Genomic DNA, 24615 nt, shown 5'->3' on the forward strand with positions numbered 1-24615 from the left:
TTATTTCTGATTGTAACATCCAAGGATCATGTAGAGCTACTTTTAGCTATTGCACAGAGCAAGTATGGATGCAACTACAATATTGGTACATGGTCATTGCTTGTATATATAGGTCTATGTACTCCTAGATGCATGTTTTGCCTTTTGTACATGTGTGTAAGAGAGGGAGGGAGAGAGTGAGTGAGTGAGTGTGAATAGAGAGGGGAGAGGTGTAAAAGGGGTGAGAGATAGAGTAGAGGAGAGGGATAAAAGAGGAGAGGGAGGGAAATGTGAAAAGGGGGGAGGGAGGAAGAGATAGAGGTTGTGGAGGGAGAAGAAAGATAACAAGGGAGGAGGGAGGGAATGAGGATGATAGATGTGAGAAAGAGAGATGGGTAACAAATATACAAGAGAAGAGTCGCAAATGGAGGGGGGTGAAGACGGGTAGGGAGAGGGAGGAAGAGGCGAAAAATAGTGAGAGAGATTTAGGATAGAGAGAATATAGTAAGCAAGCATATGGTTTCTTGCACTCAAGGATACAAAATATGCATTTTGTATGTCTTTTGTTTATGGTTTGGTGTACACGAGAGAGAGAGAGAGAGAGAGAGAGAGAGAGAGTGTGTGTGTGTGTGTATGTGTGTGTGTGAAAAGATAGGGAGAGATGTAAAAATTGTGTGGGAGAGGAGTCACAAACAAAGGAGAGGCATAGACCAAGGAGGGAGGAATACATTGTGGATATACTCAGCGTATTCAAGTGCATATGGGTGAAGTTGAATAGGATAAGAGGTTTTGACGATCTCACACTGATAGAGTACCAAGAGGGTAGGCTATGTATGAATCTAAAGACCTCGATTGTTTTGTGACGCTGCATCAAGCTATGACAATGCCTACCGAGTAGTTTGCAGATATTAGGCTAGGTATTGTTGTTTTAATATTAAGTAGTCTTTGTTGGTTGTTAGATATGCTTACATTTACGTTGTGGACTTCTAAAATTTTAGGTGTATGAAAGAGAGGAAAGACTATCATGTCCCCTGTACCATCAACAAAACGAAGAGTGGTGATGGGGCTTGCTTCGCCTAGCCATGCTATGTTGGAGAGTTAAAAATTTCCCTGTTATTTCTCAAAGAAAAGAAAGCTTCGTTTTGGTTAGATCCTATGGTAAGTTTCAAAAATATTGTAACATTTGGATGTAAATGCACAGACACAATCAAGGAGTGACACTTTGTGGTTTGTTGATATTTGAATTTGTGGTGCAAGGTTATTAGCGCAGTCTCTAGAACAAACTTTGATTTCAGGCTTTGCTTCACCTATGTGGGTTATTAATACTAAGAGTTTGCATGTAATACTTGGATAGACTTAAACTTTGTGGTGTGGTTCATACGTCTTTCATTTGTGGTTTGTTTCACCGTATCAATGTTATTTCTCATTGTAACATCCAAGGATCATCTAGAGCTACTTCTAATTGTTGTGCAGAGCAAGTATGGATACAAGTTTACAAGTTTGGTGCATATTCATTGCATGTATATATGAGTCTATGTACTCCTGGATGCAAATGCATATCTGGTCTTTTATACATATGTGTAAGAGAGAGAGAGAGAGAGGGAGGGAGAGAGTGATTAAGTGTGGATACAAGGGAGGAGGTGTAAAAAAGTGAGAGATAGAGGGGTTGTGAGTAGAGAAGAATAAAGCATGTGATATTTATGTGATAGCAATTATCACTGTGTGATAGGACACACGACAACTTCACTTCCCTTGCACCTCGCTTCGCTCCAGCGAAGCGGGAAGGAACGCTAGTGAGAAGTTAATTTGGGGTTATTGGGCGCCACGTCACAATAGAAAGCTTTAATGTCCAGCTTGTAGTTCCAGGGTCATCTATTCTTCTGTGCGCACAGGCGAAGCGAAAAAAAAAAAAAAAAAACGGGGGGAGGGTCGGGGGTATAACAACACCAAACAGAAGAACCTTGCCTGCCGTGGTTTTTCTGCAAGATTGACGATCCTCCTGGTTGCGGCCATGAAGGTAAGTCCTCTCTCTGCGCTCTATGAATCGCCTGAAATCCGATCGAGCTCTTTGTGGCATCTTCAAAGAGTGAGAGAGATAGCCAGTACCCCTGCACGCGCTTATTTAACTGGATTGGGAGGAGAGACCTGCTCTGGCGACCTTGCATACGCACGAGCAAGGGGAAAAAGTATTTATAACACAAGCAGGACGATAGAATGCCCAGGACATGTTCACTGAACAATCACGGAGAGACACCCCCCCCCTCGGGTGGGGGGCGCGTGCACACACACACACACACAAACTCTCTCTCCCCCAGTTGCGAACTCCAAACACTCAGATCCTGTAATACAATTTTACACAGCTGAAGGCATGGTAGGGCTTGTATGTATGCCTGCACATTCTGAACAGTTGCTTGTATCCCTTACTGGAGATAATCTTCCTGGTTCAGGAGATTATTCCTGGTTCAGAGTGCTCCATTAATGGACTCTCAGGAGACCTTAACAATTATTGCTTCACTTTTGTCTTTACTTGCAGGCTTCTTCCAACGAAAAGATGACATCCTTCTCAGTTGTCCGCAAGAAGACACCATTTCAAAAGCACAGGGAGGAAGAGGAAGCAAAAAAGAAGGTGCTGTCTGTCCACCGGTATTGCGAGCCTTTATATTTGTACTTTGCATTATCAACATGCCACTAACTTTCATGAATACAGCGCGCTGATGAGGAAGCTAAACGAATTTACGAAGAGTTTGTGGAGTCGTTCAAGGCAGATGAAGGTCCAACAGGGAAGGCCTTTGTGCGTGGAGGAACAATCAACCCAAATGACAAGCTGAAAAGTGAAGGTATAATTATGGTTTTTGCAAACCAGAATTTGGAATGTTTCTCCACATGTATCATGTCAAAGATGTGAAATTCACTGTTAATTCACCTATCTCAAATATTGCACAAGAGCCTGACTCCATGAGGCCGTCTTGTTATGTCAGGGGCTGGATCAAAAGAAGGTTCTTCTGGCTCTAAGAAGCCTGGGAGCAGGTACCTAGAGTATTTTATCGGTGATTGATTATGTTGCACTTAGTGCTCGGTGAGGTGTAAGCCTTTTGTTATGTGCCATAAATACATCCGAGAAATTTCAACTGCGATTTGCGTTATTGACGCAAATTTTCTCATCTTTCTCACTAGATCGACATTGTTGCCCAATGCTTCAACCACAACCATTCTTTTGTGGTCCTTTGACAAATAGCATGATTCTCTTAGAAAATCAGCGGTCTAGATGTCTTGATCTTTTGCCTTTTTGGCTCAAGATTCACACCTTACACCATAATAGTGATCTATCTTCTTGCAATCCAAGTTTCCACAAGGATTGATTTGGAAATGGTTTGCTTTCTTAATCCCAATGATTTGGACTTGTTCATCCAATTCATTACTCAACTCTCTAGCTTAGGTGCACTTTGGTGGGAGTGCAAGTTTGTTCTAAATATTGGTTTAGATAGTCTCGATATTTATTTTATTTGCTAAATCGTGATGTGTCAATTGAAAGACATATCTTGACTTAGTGCAAATGGACCAAAGGTGAAAATTATGTGAATGTGAAGGGGCTTTCTAGCAAACTTATATTCACATTTTGCCTCAGCTTTAACTTGATGTATTAGTTTGTCTAGTTTTTAGAATTATGAATGAGAACCGTTAGGCAAGTTTATGAGTGCACGCTTAAAAGTCACATTTATGTTTGAGAGGTGTGCCTAGTTCAAAAGCTAGATCACTTTTAGATCTTAGTTTCTTGCTAGAGATGCAAAACAATGTAGCTAGAAGTGATCTTAGGGTGCGGTTTTCAATGGTATATCTATTCTTGTATTAAGTTCTTGAACTTGGATTATGAAAATTTTCTAAATATGTGCAATCTCTTAATGATGCATAAACTCTTGGATGATAAACAATCTTCGGAAAGGATTATTGAGGAAAAAGAGAACCTTGGCCTTTGTAAGCGAGTTCTCAAGGAAAAGAATTGTGATATATGTATGAGTGATTTGTGAGAGTAATGAAAAAATTGTAGATTTTAAGTTGTAGATTTCAAGGCCCAAGAAAGGATCATTATGAGCCCATGAGTTTCAAAGATGAACAGAAAATCGTAAGAAAATGTTACTTATTGATCCCATTAAGATGCGAAAGTGATGTTGTGTAGGAAAATGCCAAGAGTACGAGAAGTGAATTTGGCAAGAAGGTGAATGTTAGAGAGTGGTCAAAGTTTAGGTAGTACTCACAAATGGTCATTTGTTGACCCTATCAAGATGTGAAAGTGAGGGTTTACGAAAAAACTTACAGGGTATGAGGAGAGAATCAAGAAGGTAAATGTTGGAGAGTGGTCAAAATTTAGGTAGTAAATAAAAGTTACTTTTCTACAAAGGAATTGAAGAATGCACTTGGGCTGCTAACTCAACAGATTGCCATGTATATGTTTTGTAGCTTGCTATGTGTAATTTTCTGCCAAGGAATTAAAGGTTGCACTTGGGTTGCTAACACAGTAGCTTGCCATATGGCTTATCAATGGGTTGTGCCATGATTATGGCCCATGGGTCCCATGATAATAGGGGAACCTTGTTTTCCACAAAGGAAATCCTTCCATACGTTTCCTTAGCCCAATCTTTCTTGGCTCCTTGTTCCCCATCAAGCTAACTTAGACTAAAGAACTAAGTGAAGAATTGATTCATCTTTTTGAATCAAGAATTTTGTAAGAAATTCGGAGTTTGTAGAGTTAATACGAAAAACTTAATGGGGTTATCAAAATGTACTATTTGTTTTGTAGAATGTCTCAATCAGTTTCCGAATGCATTTTGCGAGGTATGTTTCTTCATCTAAGCCTTGTAATGTTTGTTTAGACCAAGAATTTGGGTAGTAGTATACAAATTGAATCAAGGTATCATTTTTCTTGATTTTTAAAGATCAATTTCCTCTTGTTGTTTTCCTTCCCTCCAAGTTGCTCATGACTTGCTAAGGAGCCCACATTCGGTTTCTTATTTCTTTCTCATGCCACTATGTGTCCAAGGCAAGCATTTTCTTTAGTGAAATCATCCTTTACAAATTTGCAATTGTACTTGGTTTGCCTCTACAAACCACAACTGAAAGGTGTCAAGGACTTGACATATCCAAGTTCAAGCAGTTAGTCTCTAGGAGATTCTTGTATGAGATTAATTGAAGTCACTAGCAAAAGAATTATTTTATTCTTATAGAATTGCAACTTTTTGTAGTGAATTAATTTAATTTTCAAGAGGTTAGACCTTGAAAGTGCCTAGAAGCCTTTGTACAAGGTCAAGCTAAGTTGAAACAAGAATTTATGAAATAAATGTAAAGGGATTAGTATTTTGCTTTCACAGGCAAAGCCTTGTCCCTCCCTCTCATCCTAAGCATGCGCATACTAGATATCTTTGAAAAGCATGTGGTTGATGAGTTGCTTAAGAATTCAATCGAGTCTTGAAGAGAGGTTTATAGGTACATTTTGAAGGTCCAATACAAAATGCATGAAATGCAACACAACTAGAGGTTGGCTAGTGGGATGGATAATTTGTCCTTGCAAAGTAATAGCTTCATTGTTCAAATGATCATGGAAGGCAAGCCTTGTCCCCTCCCATCTCATGCTCACCCCACCCATGCACCCACCCACCCACTCTCACACATCCCCACAGCGCGCCTCCCCCCCCCCCCCCCCCCCCCCAAAAAAAAAAAAAGAAAAAAAGAAAAAAGATAGAGCACCTTTTTGCACACAATTTTAATAGACATTCTTGCCTATGTGTTTCTAATGTCTCTCATTCACTTTATGTTCATTGCTTACATGCTCATATCTAAAGGGTTGAGCAGACATTGGGAAGTAGAACTTATAGCTTTGCACTTTTATTACCGAACAGACATTGGGAACTAGAACTTATAGCATATGGAGTTTTAAAATGAGGATGATGGAGTATTGGGGCTATGGGGGTATGAAGATGAGGACTCCCTTATCATCCCCAAATTCTCCAATTTGACCTACCATAAAAGTTGATTATCATCTCTATCGCCAATTATAGACAGGGGGCTCATTATTTATGGCCACCTTTTTTGAAAGGTCACAAGCCATTTTACTAAAAGTGACATATCACAAGACACAAACTATGTAGGCTATGGACAAAGTGAACAACGTGCCTTCAAACTTTCGATTGTTGAAATGCAATTGCCAATGACAAGAAGGCAAAGAAATCTTGGATCCTTGTCACGGGGCTTATCTTTGGTCATCGGAACACTACTTTGATGGTCTAGGACATTGCATGAGCTATGAGCTGTGTTGGACATTGGTAGGCCCATTGGCAATTAAGGTTCTATGAGTGAAGAAAACGAAATTTATATGAGTAAGGAACAAAATTAATGAATGCAAGTTAAAAAGAAAGTAATATATGTGCAAGTTTGTGCACACATTTAATTAAATTAATTGGAAAAGAGCTTAATGAAACTTTTGTTTGATTTTGTTAAATTTGTTTGTAAGCCCAAAGTTTCAGGCTGACACACTTAAATGTAATAAATTTATGGCTGATTAATTAAAATTTGCATTTTGAATCATTCAAGCTAAAAGTCGAAAAATACAAGTAAAGGAGGAGAAACATGTGAAAGGCATGAAAATATAGGTTTTCTCCATCATGTGGTCTATATCTAGGTAGATTGTAACACCTGTCTTCTACCATTCTGATCATTAAGTTCTTATTGTTGATCATGCTGTTCCCTGAGATGGTGAAGCTATCCTAACTCTCAAGGCAGGGCATAGCTGTTTTGAGCTTGGCGGGGCTGTTCCGAAGCAGGATGGAGCTGTTTTGACTCTGATGATGTTTCTTTGGGCAGATTTGAACCTGGCAAAGCTTTCGAGAGCTGGGTGATGACTGTCCAAAGCAGGGTGAAAACTGATTTGAGCATGATAATGCTGTTCTAGGCTGGGCGATGCTGTTCTGAGACTGCTCCAGTGGTCTTGGAGCTGTTTTGTGCTTATATGCTGTGTGTTTAAGGCATTTTAGAGAGAATTATTGTGACAATTTTTGTCAAATAAGGTTTTTTGGTAAGATCTGATGTTTGGCTGATTGATTGTTTTGCAACTCCATGTAATCATAGCTGTTTTACTTTAAATTTGATCTTCTTAATCTTGGTTGGTGAGAGCAATTGGAGACAGGTACTTGAGCACAGATCGGTGCGTAGTTTGTACTGGATTGGCCTAGTGATTGCGGAGTTTGGAAAGCGAGTAAGGTTTTGTGAGCAGTAACAATTGTACACGCAATTTAGCATAGTAACCTGGGATGGCCATTTTCAAGCTTCTCATTCTGATCCCAAAACGATCCCCATACTGTCTGAGTTGTGTCCCCGTCTTCGAGTCCCTTCTCATAGTGACAAGGGATGGCAATTCATGTCCGTGTCCCCCATTTCCATTCTTGTTCCCAACCTGTCCCATGTTACTATGCAGTTTAGGAATGATAAGGAAATATTGTCAAGGGCACCATGATTTGGGGCCAATTGTTCATTGTGGCTGGGTGCAGGAGCATTCCAGCTCCATTGTTTGATTTATTTTTCTCTTGATGAAAAGAATTTCTATTTTGCATATTAAATGCTTGCAAGTTAAAGTTCACTGTGCTTTGGTTCATTGAAGGCCAGTGTCATCCTCATGGATTTAAATAAGAGAATTACATGAAACGAGTGCCTGCTCAAACAATTGTGGCTTCCCTGCCAAAACCACGGAAAACATGGTTTTAACTAAAGTTTTATTCTTGGATTTTGCAGTCGGTGAGTATTTTGTTTGAACTTCATTATAAGCCTGTTTTAAGGTCCAAAAATATACAGTTCTACGGTCTAGATAAGAGTATCTCAGCTCTTCTCGAACGAGTCACCGTTTGACAAAATTAGTTCAAAGAACAAAAGCTTCAAGAAATGGAAAAGATAGAAGCTACTTGTGCAACTCAAAAACAAGCCTAGAGCAGGCCAATATCTGCATGAGTTGTTATTGAGTTGTGTAGCTAACTTGTATGAAATCCCTGCCTAGTGGATCTTGGATTAGGATATGTTCTTTAATGAGGTTTTAGGTCTAGTCAAGAGCATCTCAGCTGTCCTTGAATGAGTCACCATTTGAGAAAATCAGTTCAAAGAACAAAAGCTTCGAAATGTGGAAAAGATAGAAAACTACTTGTGCAACTCAAAAGCAATAGAGCAGGCCAATAAGATGCTGTTGAGTCGTGTTGTTAATGTCAATGAAGTCCTTGTGTAGTGGATCTTGGATCGGAATATGTTATTTGAATGTGGTGCTTGATGACAAAAGGAACTTAATGTTACATTAATAAATCTTATGGGGAGACAAGTGCGAGGGATGACCGTCTAGGGGCCTTGGGCACCCAAACGCAGTCAAGGGGAGCTTAGAAAGTAAGTGAGGTTAAAGATAGTATGACTCACCTGAAGTTGACGGTTGGCAGTTGGATCACGATCAGGGAAGGCAACAACCTTCTAGGCGTGGCTAGGTGGTGAGACGAACGGAATCTCTCGTGCTATTTTTTGATTGATAACAGAGGGGGGCACTTAGCAGAAATCTCGGACATCAAACATTGACAGCCACCTAATACTGGTATTAGAGCGGGTCACGTCAGTTGTTGCCCTTCCGGACTGGAGCCTAAATCCAATGCCTTAGACCACTCGGCTAAACGCCGTCTTTTCAGAAAGAGCTGTCGGGTCCCGTCTTAGACATTTCTGCGGACGCTTTTGTGTTGGCGACAGTTGCAAGATTGGCGGTGGTTATCACGCTAGTCTCACACACTAGAGGTCTCCAGTTCAAGTCCGGATTCGAACCTGGGTAGGCATCGCGTGACAGATTACGTCTGTGTTGGCGTCGCGAGCAGAGTTAGTGTACTTGGCATGGACGACAGGATGGTGCAAGTCGGGCGAAGTCCCGTTTTAAATTACAATTGTGGTCACGGTTTGTTCACACGTGACCTGGGGGGTGTTTAATCCCCTCCTTATGTTGTGTTTTTGCCCGACAGGCCTTATTCCCACGGGACTTGCACAGATTGGAGGAAAGTCGAACTTTTCCTCATGTTTTTTGCTATCACTAAGTTGTAAAAGCCATTGACATCTGCCCTATCACTGTAATCGGGGAAGTACCTCATCTTGTATGCAAATTTCTTATATTTGCTTTCTAATTCCAGTGTATTAATGGAGGGGAAAGAGAAAGAGGGGGTAACCGAAGGCTCTAGTTCAGGGGACCATCCTATGGTGGATCTCCATGAAACGGAAATTCAAGAAGAACAATGGGAAGAATTTTATGCTACACGAGAACAATTTGATGATCTAATTATTCGTGTGCAAGCACAGGGGGTTCAAATGGAGTTGCTAACTCAAGCACTCACAAATAAAATCTCAATTAGCCTTATTACTAGAAAGGGATAAAGGTAAGGTAGAAACCTCAGATATTCCATCTTCATCAAAAGATCTAGATGTGACTATGCGAGACCTTAGGGAACCCCACCAAAAGCTTAGGGATAACCCAGTGTTAAAAGATATGAAACCCCCTCAGTTTCACGGGAAGGAAATAGACAGAAATAAAGACACTATCTTTAATTTTCTTCAAAAATGGGAGGATTTGCACAAACTTAAGAATACTCCACCACATCTCCAAGCATTGGAGGCTAGTCTAACCTTGGGGCCAAAGACATATAAATGGTGGAGAACTTTAAAGGAGGCAAATAAAATACCTAAAACTTGGGCTCAATTTGAATCGGTCTTTTTGACAGAATTCCTTCTTGAAAATGGCATGGAAAGAAATTGGGAAGATTGGGATTATGTCAAACAAAAGGGATTCGAACCTGTGTCGCAATTTCTCTTGGAGTATCATGAGATAATCCTCAAATTGGAAGGAATAGATGAATTTCAAAAGACGAGGATTCATAAGGGGACTAGATAAGGCCTGTAAAAAGGAAGTGAAAAGGAGTTCACCCAAGACGCTTGAAGAGGCAATTAAATTTGCATTAATTAATGAAGATAATACGTGTCCAGGTGCACTCACTAGTCTCACTGATACGGAGCCCAAGACTAAGGAATTTGAAGCCTTAAAATTTGTAGACAAATTTAAAAGGAAAATGCCATTTCTTAAGGGTAAGAAACAACCCTTTGAAAAGAAACAATATGTAAGGCCAAAGTGAAGTTAAGATGACTTTGATAAGGCCAAAAAAGAAAGGTTGTGTTTCAACTGCCTATCTTCTAACCATGTTGCATGGAATTGCCCTCAAAGGAAAAAAGGGGAAGATAAAGAAAAGGATAAGGACAAGGGTAAGGGAAAAGAGAAACAAATCCATGTAGTGCAGACCTTGGAATTAAAGGGGCATGAAAAGTATAAATCTTTAGAGGTTTTGCACAAGGATGTACAATACAGGTGTTGTATGTCAACTTCTATGTGGCAGCCTACTTTCGGGCCACATGATTTAGTTAGAGTGCATGGATTGATAGCGGGAAAGAGGGTTAGAGCCATGATTGATGACTTTGCTACCCACAATTTCATAAATTATGCACTTGTCAAAAAATTGAAACTTCCCCAACAAAAGAGTGAGCATCAATATGTTGTTCCTATGATGCAAGGTCAGGATAATAAAATATGGGATACAATGGTATCCAATTTGGAAATCGAGATCCAAGGATATAAAGATAAGCTTGATTTTCAAATTATGAATATGGAAAGGGCTAATATTGCTTTAGGGAGGGAGTGGCTATGGGGATTGGAACCATCCTTAAAGCGTAGTTATCATCATAATACACTAGAATTTGAAAGGGATGGTAAAACTTTTGTGATTCGAGGTGAACATGAAGTATCTGATAACCCTTTGATGTGTTCCCTTGAAGTTCAGCACTTTTACTTTCTGTAATATAAAGCAACAATTTTCTTATGTTTGTGAGTTGAATGTAAGTAATCAATTAAGTGGTTTGTTAGATGAATTTAAAGATGTGTTTCCTTCTGATTTATCAAGTGGCCTTCCACCAGATAGGGTTGATGTAAATCACCCAATTGACATAGATAGGGATACATACCCTATTTCTAAACCACGTTATAAGCTAAGCGAAACACAACACCAAGAAGTCGAAAGACAAATTAAGGATTACCTTGATAAAGGGTTTATACAATCCAGCAATTCACCTTGGGCTTCGCCAATTTTATTGGTAAAGAAAAAAGATGGTTCTATGCGACTTTGTGTTGATTATAGAGCACTTAATAAAATAACGGTGAAGAATAAATTTCCCATGCCTAGAATGGAAGATCTTTTTGATCAATTACAAGGGGCAAAACTCTTCACAAAGATAGACTTAAGATTAGGCTATCACCATGTAAGAATTAAGGCATAGGATGTTCCTAAGACAACATTTTGTACTAGATATGGGCATTATGATTTTTTGGTGATGCCTTTTGGCCTCACTAATGCACCAGCTACTTTTATGAAGCTGACGAATAGTGTGTTATGGCCCTATCTAGGACACTTTGTAGTAGTCTTTTTGGATGGTATCTTGATCTTTAGTAAATCAAGAGAAGAACATTTGGAACACTTACGATTAGTATTCCAATTGTTAAGAACACAATCCCTTTATGCGAAGAAAACTAAATGTGAATTCTTCGCACAATAGGTCAAATATTTGGGGCATATTATCTCGAAAGAGAGAATCAAGATGGATCCAGAAAAAGTAAGGGCAATTATTGAATGGCCTTCTCGAAGGAACCTAGCAGAGCTACAGATCTTCCTAGGTTTATCTGGATTTTATCGTAGATTCATCCGAGATTATACCAAGATAGCTGTTTCAATAACGGACCGACTTAAAGGGAAAGAGGAGAGCTTTAATTGGGGAACATACCAAAATGAAAGTTTTCAAAAACTTAAGGTAGCTATTGCTATAGTTCCAATACTATTAATTGTGGATCCCAATAAAACATTCGTGGTTGAAGTTGATGCAAGTGATAGGGCAGCAGGCGCGGTCTATGCATTAGTACATGCAATGAAGAAATGGAGGCACTATTTGTACGGTGCTAAACTTTTAATCTTGTCGGATCATGAAAGCATTAAGTGGCTTAATGACCAACCGCATCTACAAGGGTGTAAAGCCAGATGGACTGAACTCCTCCAAGAGTTCGACTATGAGATAAGGTATAGAAAAAGAAAGTATAATATAGTGGCTGATGCACTCAGCGGAATGCCCATCATAAATGAATTGAGTTTTACTCAATTCTCTTTCGATTTGCTTGAATCCTTAAAAGGAAAATGCCAGGTTGATCCAACATATGGGAAGCAATTGGAAATGGGGATCCAAATGGAAGGGCTTCCATTGAGGAAGGAATATCTGAGGATGTTCAACAAGGAAATGGAGCATTAGGGGTTGCTTAAATGGGATTCAAGTGGAAGAATTTTACCATTGATAATGGTTATTTACTCTACAAGGGTAGGGTATGTGTCCCGAAAGATGAAGAAATAAGGCGCCAGATACTCTTTGAGTGTCATGATATCCCTAGTGCGGGACATCCAGGAGTTAATAAGACTTATAGTCTTATGAAAAAGCAGTTCTATTGGCCTAGAATGATTAAGGACGTCCTTGACTAGGTTAATAAAGCTGAAAGTTTGAAAATGGGAGGACTTCTCCACCCATTAGAGATTCCTTCGGGAAAATGGGAGAGTATCTCTATGGACTTTATTGTCGAATTACCTAGGACACAGAGGGGGCACGACTTTGTGTAGGTGATATTGGATAGGTTAACCAAAATGGCTAGGTTTATTCCAACTTCAACTGATGTTAAAACACCAGAATTGGCTAGATTGTTCATAGAGAACATATACCGATTGTATGGCCTTCCGGCAAATATAGTTTCTGATCGGGATAGAAAATTTGATAGTCAATTTTGATGTGCTGTATTTAGGAAATTGGATACTAAACTTAGCATGAGTACGGCGGAGCACCCGCAAACTGATGGGCAAACTGAAAGGGTTAACCAAATCCTTGATGATATGTTGAGAGCATATGTAAGTAAAAGGCAAACTAATTGGGAAGAGTATTTACCGATAGCAGAGTTTGCATCTAATAGTGCCAAGCACTCTTCCACTGAATATAGTCCATTTATGCTAATGTATGGGTTTCAGCCTAGAGCTCCTCATGCAATAGGATTGCATAAGGAAAAGGTTCAAGCAGCCAAGGACTTTTTGGAGGTTATGAATAATATGTTAAAATTTGCTCAAGAAAATATTAAGAAAGCTCAAAATCGAGCGAGAGCTTATATAGATCCTCATCGAAGAGACATCTCCTTTGAGGAAGGAGAATTGGTTTATCTTAAGGTGCTTGAACAAACTAAAACTATGAAAATGGGACGATGTCCAAAGCTTTCACCCAGTTATTGTGGTTCTTTCACAATACTTAAGAGGGTGGGGAAACAGACTTACAAGCTCCAACTACCTGTTGGTAGTAAAACACATCCAGTTTTTCATGTAAGTAAGCTAAGAAAGAAGCCGGGTGATATGGATAATCTAATCTTAAATAATAACATTGAGGAGCTATTAGATGACCAATCTAATCCACATGAACGAGAAAGAATATTAAATCTTCGTAACAGACGAACAAGGAATACTATTTATCAAGAATATCTGGTCAAATGGAAAGATTGTTCAGAAGAAAGCTCAACATGAGAGTGAGTAAGTACTTTAAGGAAAAGGTTTGCCAATTTACAGTTGGACCTTCCAAGTATCGTTTTCGAGGACGAAACCGATTCTTAAGGGGGAGGAAATGTTACATTAATAAATGTAAGTTATGGGGAGACAAGTGCGAGGGATGACCGTCTGGGGGCCTTGGGCACCTGAACAGGGTCAAGGGGAGCCTAGAAAGTAAGTGAGTTTAAAGAGAGTATCACTCACCTGAAGTTGACGGCTAGCAGTTGGATCACGATCAAGGAAGCCAGCAACGTTCTAGGCATGGCTGGGTGGTAAGACGAACGGAATCTCTCGTGCTATTTTTTGACTGATAACAGAGGGGGGCACTTAGTAGAAATCTCCGACATCGAACATTGACGGCCATCTAATACTTAACAGAAGGAACCATTTTCACTTAAGAGGGAAAAAGATGGAAAGCCAACTGAAAAGAACAAGAACCATGTTGCCACAAGCCTAGCTTAGCACTTTATAAGGAGTGCTTAGATTTGGAGTTGCTATGGCATGAAGCTGTAGCAATCCAAGCTGTGTTATTGAAATTCCAACGTAAAATATGTGCATGTTGAAACTTAAACCTTGTTTGTCTTTCTGTAGATTTCCTGCAGAAAATTGCACAATATGTTTAGAGAGATCTGATGAAATTTTAAAGCTTTTTTAGTGCTTTTATCCATTTGCCTCTATTTCCTATCAATAGTTCTAGGTTCAAGCTCAATTAGCACGATCTGGGTTTCTATCTGCTTAACGTAAGATGTCTTTTGTTTTTCTATAACAATTTCCAATACCATTCATTTTCTATGCCTGCCTTTCCAAACGAGTTTAATCCCCAAATCCTTTCCTATTGTATTAGTCTTCATTATTGTTCCAAAAGGGTGGTCAGCATTGGGGCTTGATAGAGGCCATCAATGTTGGAGGCATTTGAAAGCTTTCTCATATACGGAAGGAGCTCTTAAATTAAAGTATCCCTTGGCAAATCAGATGCAGTGTGTGCTTACTGATGCATGATTGTGAAAGTATGGTGTGTCCAGAAGGGTAAGGTTTCACAAACTGCCAATTGATTCTTTTCTCCGACTACTGACTGGCTATCAGGAAGGTGTGAGAGCACGGGAAGGGGGGTTAATTTAAGCCCACCTGTCAAAGGTGTTGTTTCTTTTAGTGTGCAAACTAGCATGAGTTATGGCTTTTTGGTAGTATGAAGAATTCATGCTTTCACTGACTGTTTTTGTCTATCATTAATTTATTCTGAAATCTGTTTTTATTATCTATTTCTGTTCTTCTCTGGCTGTTTGGGTATATGGTAAGTTCAAATGCAAAATTTGTTGTCTGCTCCTGGGGTTCATGGCTGATTACCAAAAGGATGTAGAAGACATCTTATTTTATAGGTATTTGACATGAAATCTAAACTGCTTTCTTTGCAGTTAAGAAAGTGGTTAGTGTTTGTGCCGTTCTTGACATGTTTAGAGCGCAAAAGACACTATGGAAGCTTGTCATGGTTCACCTGAATGTAAAGTTGTAGGGTTTCTGTTCTTCGAAGGTTTCTGTGTTAGAACTGTATATAATTATCTACTTTTCACTCGGGATGTGAATTTGAGGTTGTCAACTCGTATCCTGTTTTGCTGCAGAACTAGATCTACCTGCTGTGATTTCTAACCAATACAATGAGCCCTCACACCTTTAGCTGTGATATGTTTATGTTCCAAAAAAGTGGTGATACCTATAAAGGATTGAACGAGGACAAGAGTATCTCCAGGAAACTTGTGAAAGAGAATCCAGAAAGAAGGTAGTTGGTTTTTATCACTGCGTGGAAAGTACAGGTTAACTTTAAAAGGCTTCGGCCTCAAGGCCCTTCTTTTACAAAGAGGATGTGAGCTGCAAAAAAAGAAAAGAGCTTTCTGACCACTGGTTTTTCAGCCTAAGAGATGATTTGGACACTATGCAACCAACTCTATTTTATGATCCTTAGCTCTTGAAATGAGGGAGATGAGTTTTGTAAAGCTTGGGCTATGGGCAAAGCTGTGCATATTCATATGATGGACTGGAAGTGTGATGCAGATTCTTCGTGCATCCAATGGCACAATTAGCATCCTCCATAATGTCTTTCTTTACTTGCAATTCGAGATAGACTTGGAACAACAGGAGTTCCTTTGATATTCGAGGGCTATAACACATTCTTGAGATGGAAATTTTTAGGGCATATGAAACATAACTTGCAAAATCTAGTAAAGTGGCTACCATAAAGTCTTTTGTTTGAAGCCAACCCTTAAAATAGACTGTTGTTGCAAGCTGTCACCTGTTGGCTTTGTTGACATGTTGCTTGATCATGTTAGATTGGTTTGCTGTCCTTGATAGGAAATTTCTAGCATTTTTCTGCTATTTAGCTTGCTCATAAACTGCTGTTTTTTGGGTTTTTAGTGCTAGACCCTGCTGTTAAGTAAAGTGTGCTCGTGTATTGACTCCTTCCTAAGTGCGTGGCAGGGACTTGGTGTTCAATTGATTGCAGAAAACGTTAGTGCTGCACAAATTTCCACTAGAATCATTGGTTTGTGGTGCTTCACATTGTGGTATCACTTTTTGGTATATGCAAAACCAAAACCATTTCATGGTTCACCTTGAGGATGAGACATCCATAGAATTCAACTTTGTTGAAAAGAAGTCTATAGAGGGTCTTACATTAGAACTCCTTGTGGCTTGTTTCTCATTAATCTCTTAGCAAGTTTATTTGCAAATCTTGGCCTTGAAGCACTTACCTGGAATAAGTTGGAGTTGACATCATAGCATACACACCTATGTATGGCATATGTGATTTATCTTTCCCTCATTTGGGTTATTACATCTCATTGTCTTGGACTATTAGAAAGAGAAAATAAACCTTGATATGAGAAAGACCTCTAAATGATGCTGTGGATGCTAGCCATAAAATCTGTTCATAATCATACGACTGTTTTAGCAAGCAGTATGCAAATCAAGTGTATGTGAGTAAGTTGATTGAATTCTGTGGAAACTTTTGGCAAGCAGTATGCAAATCAGGTGCATGCGCGTAAGTTGATTGAATTCTGTGGAAACTTTTTCACGGGCAACTTGGCCTCTTTCTGCTCAGGCTCAGGCTTGCAAATACTACAAGGGAGACACCCCAATGTTTGGATTGATAATGTCAAACTCAAGCATAGCAAGGAAATATAAAATTCATTTAGAAAGTCACCTTACACCACCATGAACTAAGAAGTGTCACAAGAGTATTCATGTCTCTTTCTGAATGGATCAGGGACTCCTCTCTAGTCTCTCTCTAATAAAATAGAGATTTCACAGTAAATAGGTTATCCATTGTGTATACACACACACACAAGGAGGGAAGAGGGGGATTGAGACAAGGGAGGGAGCTGCATTTACATTCATGACAGGCTACAATAGTGTTGAGACCAAAATGACTTAAGTATAGATGAGCCATGTCCTTACACAAAGATGTGTTTCTTGCGCTTGTCATGAAGGCATTGCTGTCTTATGCTCTAGTACACAAGTTTTCCCAAGCTCTTTTTTCATATGATAAAGAAAAATGAACACAATTCTTGGTCTCTTCACCTCTCTTCCCTCTTGTCTATTTTCATAGAAAGTGTTCGAAAAGTGCATCTTCATCCCCTAGAGAATGGTTGATCGCTAATCTTATTGTAGGTAACTCAATCTCAAGGTGTAATACACACTCCACTCCATAGACTAATTTGAATGGGGTGTGGCTAGTAGCTTGTTTAAAGGTCGTGTTATACAGCCATGCCTGACGTATAGTTTCTTATCCCAATCTTGTTTCTTTTTTGAGACGATCTTTGACATTATGTGCACGAGAGTAGTAATGCCATTTAGGTGTTCTAGTGTGTGACTATGTTTGTTAAGGCGAATCTCCTTGGGAATGTTAAACAATGATGGGAGATAATAGCTTGGATCCTTGTGTAGTTAGGCAGATGTTGCCTTGTGGTAGGGGAAAGAGGCGTCTGTTAATACTGGTCCAAAGAGTTGTCTATGGGCAGAGTGGCTGCCATGGTGCTTTCAGTATTAGTGGTGGAGCCTTGAAGAAGTTTGTAGTGTTTGACTTCTCTAGTGCTGTATGTCAATTGTGTTGGCAGTCCATGTATTTTTGCTGTCATTGCTTGGTTGTGAGCTCCATCATAGTGTGACGGAGACATGGGAGCTTTGACATTTGTGCCTGTGTGTGCTTTCATGAGGTGCTCCTCATGTAGTTAAGCAGATGTTGCTTTGTGCTAGGGGAAAGAGGCGTTCGTCAATGCTGGTCCAAAGGGTTGTCTTCGGGCGGAGTGGCTGCCATGGCACATTCAGTATTGGTGGAAGAGCATTGGAGAAGTTTATAGTGTTTGACATCTTAGTGCTGTATGTCAACTGTATTGGCAGTCCATGTGTTTTTGTTGTCATCTCTTCGTTGTGAGCTCCATCATAGATTGATGAAGACATGGGAGCTTTGACATTTGTGCTTGTGCATGCATGCATGAGATGTTGCCACTTAGTGCATTGAGCTTGTTACACTGTCATTCAAGAGATACATTGCCACATTGGCAGTTGTTCAAGTTGGCTGTATTCGACATTTGTAATGGCATTATCAGCTGTTAGTTGGCCATTTTGTGCATGGGCAGAGCAGATTGACCCATCCTTGGGCAGTAGTCAGCCATATTTATCTTGATTTCCTACATTAGATAGCCTGCATTAGTGCCTCCCTAGTCATGTAGCTTTCGCCCTCATCATTGTTTTCAGCCTTTATGATGCCTCTCATTCCAGTGTCCTTGTGCTTTGATATTTCTTTGTGTTTATTGCTAGTGTACATGGAGATCCCTTCAGTGTGGTGCGTTTGTGATTCAATTGCTGCATTTTCGCTTCATTGGCTTTCTCCTCAGTAAGCAACATTGAAACAAACGTGCTGCAACAGTCATCTACACAAAAAGCAGCTGATATGTTTCAATTGTAGGTTGTATTAGCAACAACAGGTTGTCATTATCAAATGCATTCACCAACAAATAGGAAGTCATAGAAATCTAAACATAGGCTTGTAGCAGACATCTCCATCTTTTCAAATGTTTTTGTAGGCTTTCAAGGATCAAGATTGCTAACCAATATGATTGTCAAGATTATCAAGATTAGGAACTCAAATGAGACTTGTTGGACCATTGCAAAGGCCAACAAGAACGTAAAGATCAGTGCAAAAGACCAACAAGTCCGTGAGCCTTGTAGCAGATATCATCAGTGTTTGAAGTGGTCTTACTAGTTTTCAAGGATCAAGATTGCTAAGCAGTATGATTGCTTAGATCGTGTGAATTAGGAGTTTGAATGAGATTGTGAAGATTGTTGCGAAGACCAATGAGACTATGAGTATCGTCATGAAGATTGACAAGATTGCAAGGATTGTCGTGAGGAATAGTGATATCGGGAGGATCATTGCGAAGACCTTGATTGTGAGATCAATGCAAAGATTGACATGGATTGTGATGCGGATCGTGATTGGGACCCCTCCCTTCCCCCTTCTTCATTAGAGATGTCTATACCTCATCTCACTCTTATGGCACCACATGTTTATGTGCCTATCGTTCCCAATCTCACACTTGCCCAAAAGTTGAATGGGATAAATTATCCAATGTGGTTGCGCATAATTGAGGCTATCCTCCACACTTTTGACCTTTGGGATTTTGTCAATGTTCCTATCGTTGTCCTTTTGTGGATTCTTGTTTAGGTGCTTTTGTGGATTGGACAGCTTTAAGGGATATACTCAACTCTTGAGTCCCTTTTGTCTTCTTCCTCAATTGCAATGATGCAATCCTCATGTAGATATGTCACATTTGCATTATTGCTTATATTTAGACTTGACTTTCTTCTTTCTACTAGGTCAAGTCCTCTACTTATTGCATGACTCCAAAAGTGAAGCTTCAACTCGCTCTGCTTTGTTTTAAATTTGCCTACCATGAATGAAACATCCTCATATCTCTGGAAAAAAAAGTGCAAACAAGACAACACACGTACCATATCCATGTAAAGAAACCATAAGGAATTGGACATTAGGGCTTATGCCCAATTCCTTATGGTTTATTTATGTGTGTGTGGCTTGTGTTGTGTCTTGTATGTAGGTTGGATTTTTGGAGGATGTTTCAAATGAAGGGCCACATCAACAGAATGGAGAAGATTTAAAAACAAGGATGAGAAGGAGAGTTTCCCATGTCTCCTCATTGTGGAAAGACTACTTAACTTTAGGAGAAATGTTGGAAGAAGCATGCTCATCTTTGGCCTAGGCCAAAGGAAGGGGTAAGGAGTCTAAGGCTACACTAGCCATGATGACAAAACATGCCTTCAAGCACATATATTAAATGCATGATACTACATTGGCTTCTTCTCCACTTGAGAAGCCTTGCCTTGTTGATAGGGGTGTGTCAAGTCACATGATTTTTAAAATGTTATTGGCTCTAGGATATGCATGATAGAGGGGGCTTCATCATTGTTGGTGACAATTCCATTGCACTTGTTTGAGATGTGGCACCATCCCTATTATTCCAAGTTGTAAGGATCCCCATGCAGTAGTTGAAGTCCTTTATGTTCTAGATTTAGGCTTCAATCTTCTATTTGTTTATGGCCTACCTTGGCTTAGCACCTACCTTATCTTCACTTAGGAGGAGGTTGGGGTAGAGGATGGTTCCTCAAGAGATACTTTTTGTACTCATCAGCAAGAGGGTGGGCAAATACAAGCTCATTGCGTTAGTGGCTTGTTCATGTGTTTATCTTTGGAGTTGGGGATGTTGGGGCATGCTTGTTTTGGTCATCTCAATTTTGGCTCTTTGTTAGACTAGCTACTGAGAGTTTGGTAGAGGGTTTACCAAACGCTTCTACAGAGCTTTTGCGGTGTTGCCCTACATGTCTCAGTGAATAGCAACATTAGGCACCTTGCCCTAGGAGACGTCACATCGGGCTTTTACCCTCTTGGAGCTTGTCCATACAAATCTATGTAGGCTAGTGTGCACTCCTCCTTTGGGCAAGATCATCTATTTGATGTTGATAGTGAACAATTTTTTTAGATATATTAAGGCTTTCTTCTTGAAGCCTATATTAGAAGCTTTATATTCTTTTTGTGAATGGAAAACACTGGTGGATAATTAGTCCAACTACAAGGTACTTGATGTTTGTGCCGATCTTGGAGGCGAGTTTCGCTCCTTAGAGTTTGACAGACTTTGAAGGCTACATGACCTTCGTATGAAGTTTGTCAATATAGGTATGCCATTGAAGAATGATGTGGTAGAGCGGCAAAGTAGGACCATGCTAGAGATGGCTTGTCCGTGCTTGAGCACAAAGGGCTTCCACTTATCCTTGGGATTGAAGCTCTTTTGATTGCCATTCACATCAACAATGTGTCCCCTATAATTGTAGTGTTGGGGGAAGACATCTTATGAGGCCTATTTTAGGCAGAAACTCTTTTCCCTGCTTTTTTTGCATTTTTGGATGTGATGCTTATGCCCATCTATGAAAGAACAAGAGGGGAAGTTAGATGCCAAGTCCAAGTGGCATGTATTTGTTGATTATATAGTCTTCACACCAACGGCTATCACCTTTTTGACCTTGACTCTCAAAAGGATCGTGAGTAGTCAAGATGTGGCCTTTGATGAGGTTTTCTCTCATCTTCCATTTCTTCTTGTATCAATGGTGCGACATCCAACGGCTAGAGGTGCCTATTTCTCCCTCTCCTCTTGTTTTAGATAGGGACCTTTATGAGGTGGAGCCCTTGCTAGATACAAGAGTCCTTGAGGTGACAAAGGCTTCATTGCCTCCTTCATGGGATCTGTATCAGTCCTATACGGTTCCTTTTTGGTTTTGTGAGCTTATAGAGGAATTAGGAGTGACTTCATTTTTTGACTATCTTGGTCTGTTTGCATCTTTCTAAGTGAAGGACGATTGGTGTGAAGTGGTTCTGCCAAAAAGCTTAGCTTGGATTATGCAGAGACAATTGCAGTGACCACTTGGACGTCTACCACTTGGGATAATCTATCTTTAGAAGCCCATCATCATCAGCGAATGTATCATATGGACATCCGATTAGCCTTCCTCAATGGCTTCTTATAGGAGGAGATCTATGTTCATCAGCCACCCCATTTCATTGTGTAGGGCAAGGAGGAACATATTTGCTGTTTGCAAAAGATCCTCTATGGCTTGAAGCAAGCACCCAAGTCTTTGCATTTTTGATAGATAGCCTTATAGAGGAGGTGGAGCATACATGAGAGAGACTTTCTTTTGAGTTTGATATGACAGACCTTGGTTTTTTTCATTTCTTCCTTGGTCTTGAGATGTATCAACTACCTCAGGGCATCTTTATCTTATAACAATGTCACCATATTCATATCAGAGCAGGTCGTCCATTAGCCCCAACAGCAGGAAAATGCAGTACACTGGGGGTGTAGACTGCCTATCAGAGATGAGTCGGATGCTCGAAAGGTGATGGACTGCAAAACGAAAATCCTGGCTGGTGGGGAAGATGTTGCTTTCAGCGATCCTGATGACACCTATCAACCAGATGATGTATGGCAGCTGAGTGGCAGCATATCCCCTATAAATGCAGCCTGAGTGAATGGAATGGGGCGCCAGCAGTAGACAGCTATAAATGATCGTCCACGAACTGAGATGTCCTCAGGTAGGGGGTGTAGACAGCAGTGGAGAGGTTGAGGAATAGAGTGGACTTTGATAGAATAGAGTGATCTGATGGAAAGAATCAATGAATGAATGTGTGCAAATATGTAGAATTAAGGGAGCTGGTGCCCTATTTATAGGCACTGACAGTCTCGAGTGGTGCCCTAGAATGTAGGCACCTAGCCCTTTTTGGGGTTGTAAGTATAAAACTAGAATAAATTAATGAAAGGAAATGAACTTATTGAATGGGTTTCTCAACATTTAGGTGTGCTGAAAGGTTCATCATTGTGCGATCACCACTCTTGGACTTTATGATTGTTGCCCGAAGTGTCCATACATTGGGATGGTTTGGGCTGGTGGTATGGGACACCAACTCTTGGAACATGGTTGTGACTCAGTACATTGTATGGTCTTTCTGATGTCCATTCCCTTTAAGTTCTATATCATGAGAGTAGCTTGTGTCATGTCTCATACTAGTTGGAGTTTGTATCATCTCAAAAGGTATTTCTATATCTGGGAGTTGATGTAAGAATTATTCCCATTGACGTAAGAACTTGTTGAAACCATCCTTCCTTCTTGGCAAGGGTGGTAAATCACTTGATTAAGCACTAATTATACCGATGAAAAAATTCACATTAATTGAAATACAAATTTTACGAATCATTCTTGGATTGGATACCTTGTTGGCCCCAAAAACTGGTGCCCCTTGTGGTATCTCTTTAGCTTGTATTGCTAAAGGTTGAAGTACATTGAGATCTAGCTCGATCTCCTTCAATCTTCAATACTTGCTGTCCATAGCAACCAACAAGTCTTCAAACCAATTTGCCTCTTGGTTTGCTTAGGGATTAGCCTTCCATTTGCTCCTTGGAAGACAAATTTTATTCCAAACTTAATGTTGGCTGGCTCGCCTCTTAAAATTCTCTGAAATGCCAAAATTTCAGCTGTTGAATTTCAAGCGCTAGGCTCTTGTATTTAGAGCACTCTTAGTGGGGTGGTTGGTAAACCCTAATTTCTGTTGTAAATTATGGTTTGGCAGCAGAAATTATTCAATTGCATCCTTTCGGGACTGAATTGGTTGAATTCTCTCAGAGAATCTGTGAATTGGCTAAGAGAATAGAGTGGAAGTTGGAGAGAGAAATTTCAAAGTTTCATCGCCAAAGTTGGCTAAAATTTAATGTTGCCTTGTTATGAATGGCCGATTGATTGAAGCCTGTTAGCAGAGTATTTGCCAGCTCATGTGTGAGTCTGAGCTTGATCTGGGCTGGGCATTTTTATTAGGTATTTTAGGTATTTTTCTGGTGTGGCATTTTATGCCAGTGGAGCATTTTATGCACCAGTCGGCCAGCATTAATGCTGGCCGACCAGCATTTATTGCTCCCCACTTCTTCAGCCTATTTATTCTCAGTGGCTTCTCCTCAGTCATTATCATCATCTTCACCATCTGCAGACTCTATGGAGAGAGGAGCTAGTGCCAGTGCCCACGCAGCTAGTGACTCACTGTTGTATGCGACTGCCTCGTGTTCAGATATATGGATTCCATTTCCCGTGCATACATCTGAGTTCTCATTTGTATCGTGTTCTTTCTTTTCTCTTTTTGTCTTGTGTTTCAGCAGTTTATTTCAGCACATGTTTATGCTTCCACTGCTGCTCCACTTCTGACATGGTATCAGTTTTCAGGATTTGTGTTTCTGCTGTGTTTTATTGCTGATTTCAAGACTGTTTTCCCCTTTTCTGCTCAGGCGGCTGCTGCTCCCTACAGGCGACCTGTTTGACCTGCGTTTTTTGCAGTTTTACCATCTCTTGCTGCCTCCCCACCCTCTGCTGCCTGCGTTCTCCATCAGCAGCTGCTGGCGACAGTTTTCTACCTGTTTTTCTCTAGTTTATAGCCTGCGTTTTGCTAATTCAGCGTCTCTCGTGGCTGGGTGACTGTTACTTCAGGCCGTTTTTGCTGTTTTTGGCAGTTTTTGACTGATTTTTTGACTTTCTGCAGCAGATTTTGTCCTCTATTGATCAGATTTTGGGTTATATTGCATGTGAACTCTCATTTTCTGCAGTCTGTGCTTGTGTTTTGGCTGTGTTTCCTCTCTACCTTCCATATGGCTCCTCCGTGCACTTCCACTGATGATAAGTTACATGGACTTGATTATCTCACATGGAGTGTTGTCGTGAAAGCTTGGTTTGTGCAGAAGCGGTAATGGTACATCGTCTGTGGAGTTATTGCTCGACCTCTCCGTCCTGTTCCTCTTCCTGAAGACTTTGATGAGGACAACCATGAGGAAGCGGT

The 24615-nt window shown here is 40.2% G+C and overlaps 1 protein-coding gene across 1 annotated transcript in view; it reads left to right on the plus strand.

Moving 5' to 3' along the window:
- Nucleotides 1–1847: 1847 nt before the first annotated feature.
- Nucleotides 1848–24615, plus strand: part of RRC1 (RNA recognition motif (RRM)-containing protein) — a 59466-nt gene continuing 36698 nt past the window's right edge. The window contains exons 1-4 of the mRNA XM_087670029.1: nt 1848–1996; nt 2513–2605; nt 2687–2816; nt 2958–3006. Of these exons, the coding sequence (XP_087526155.1) occupies nt 1991–1996; nt 2513–2605; nt 2687–2816; nt 2958–3006 (278 nt within the window). The 5' untranslated portion in view covers nt 1848–1990. The remainder of the gene's footprint in view (nt 1997–2512; nt 2606–2686; nt 2817–2957; nt 3007–24615) is intronic.

This window comes from Lygodium microphyllum, chromosome 3 (assembly GCF_053477565.2).
Source record: "Lygodium microphyllum isolate KBCC chromosome 3, Lygodium_microphyllum_v1.1.10, whole genome shotgun sequence".
Taxonomy (NCBI): domain Eukaryota; kingdom Viridiplantae; phylum Streptophyta; class Polypodiopsida; order Schizaeales; family Lygodiaceae; genus Lygodium; species Lygodium microphyllum.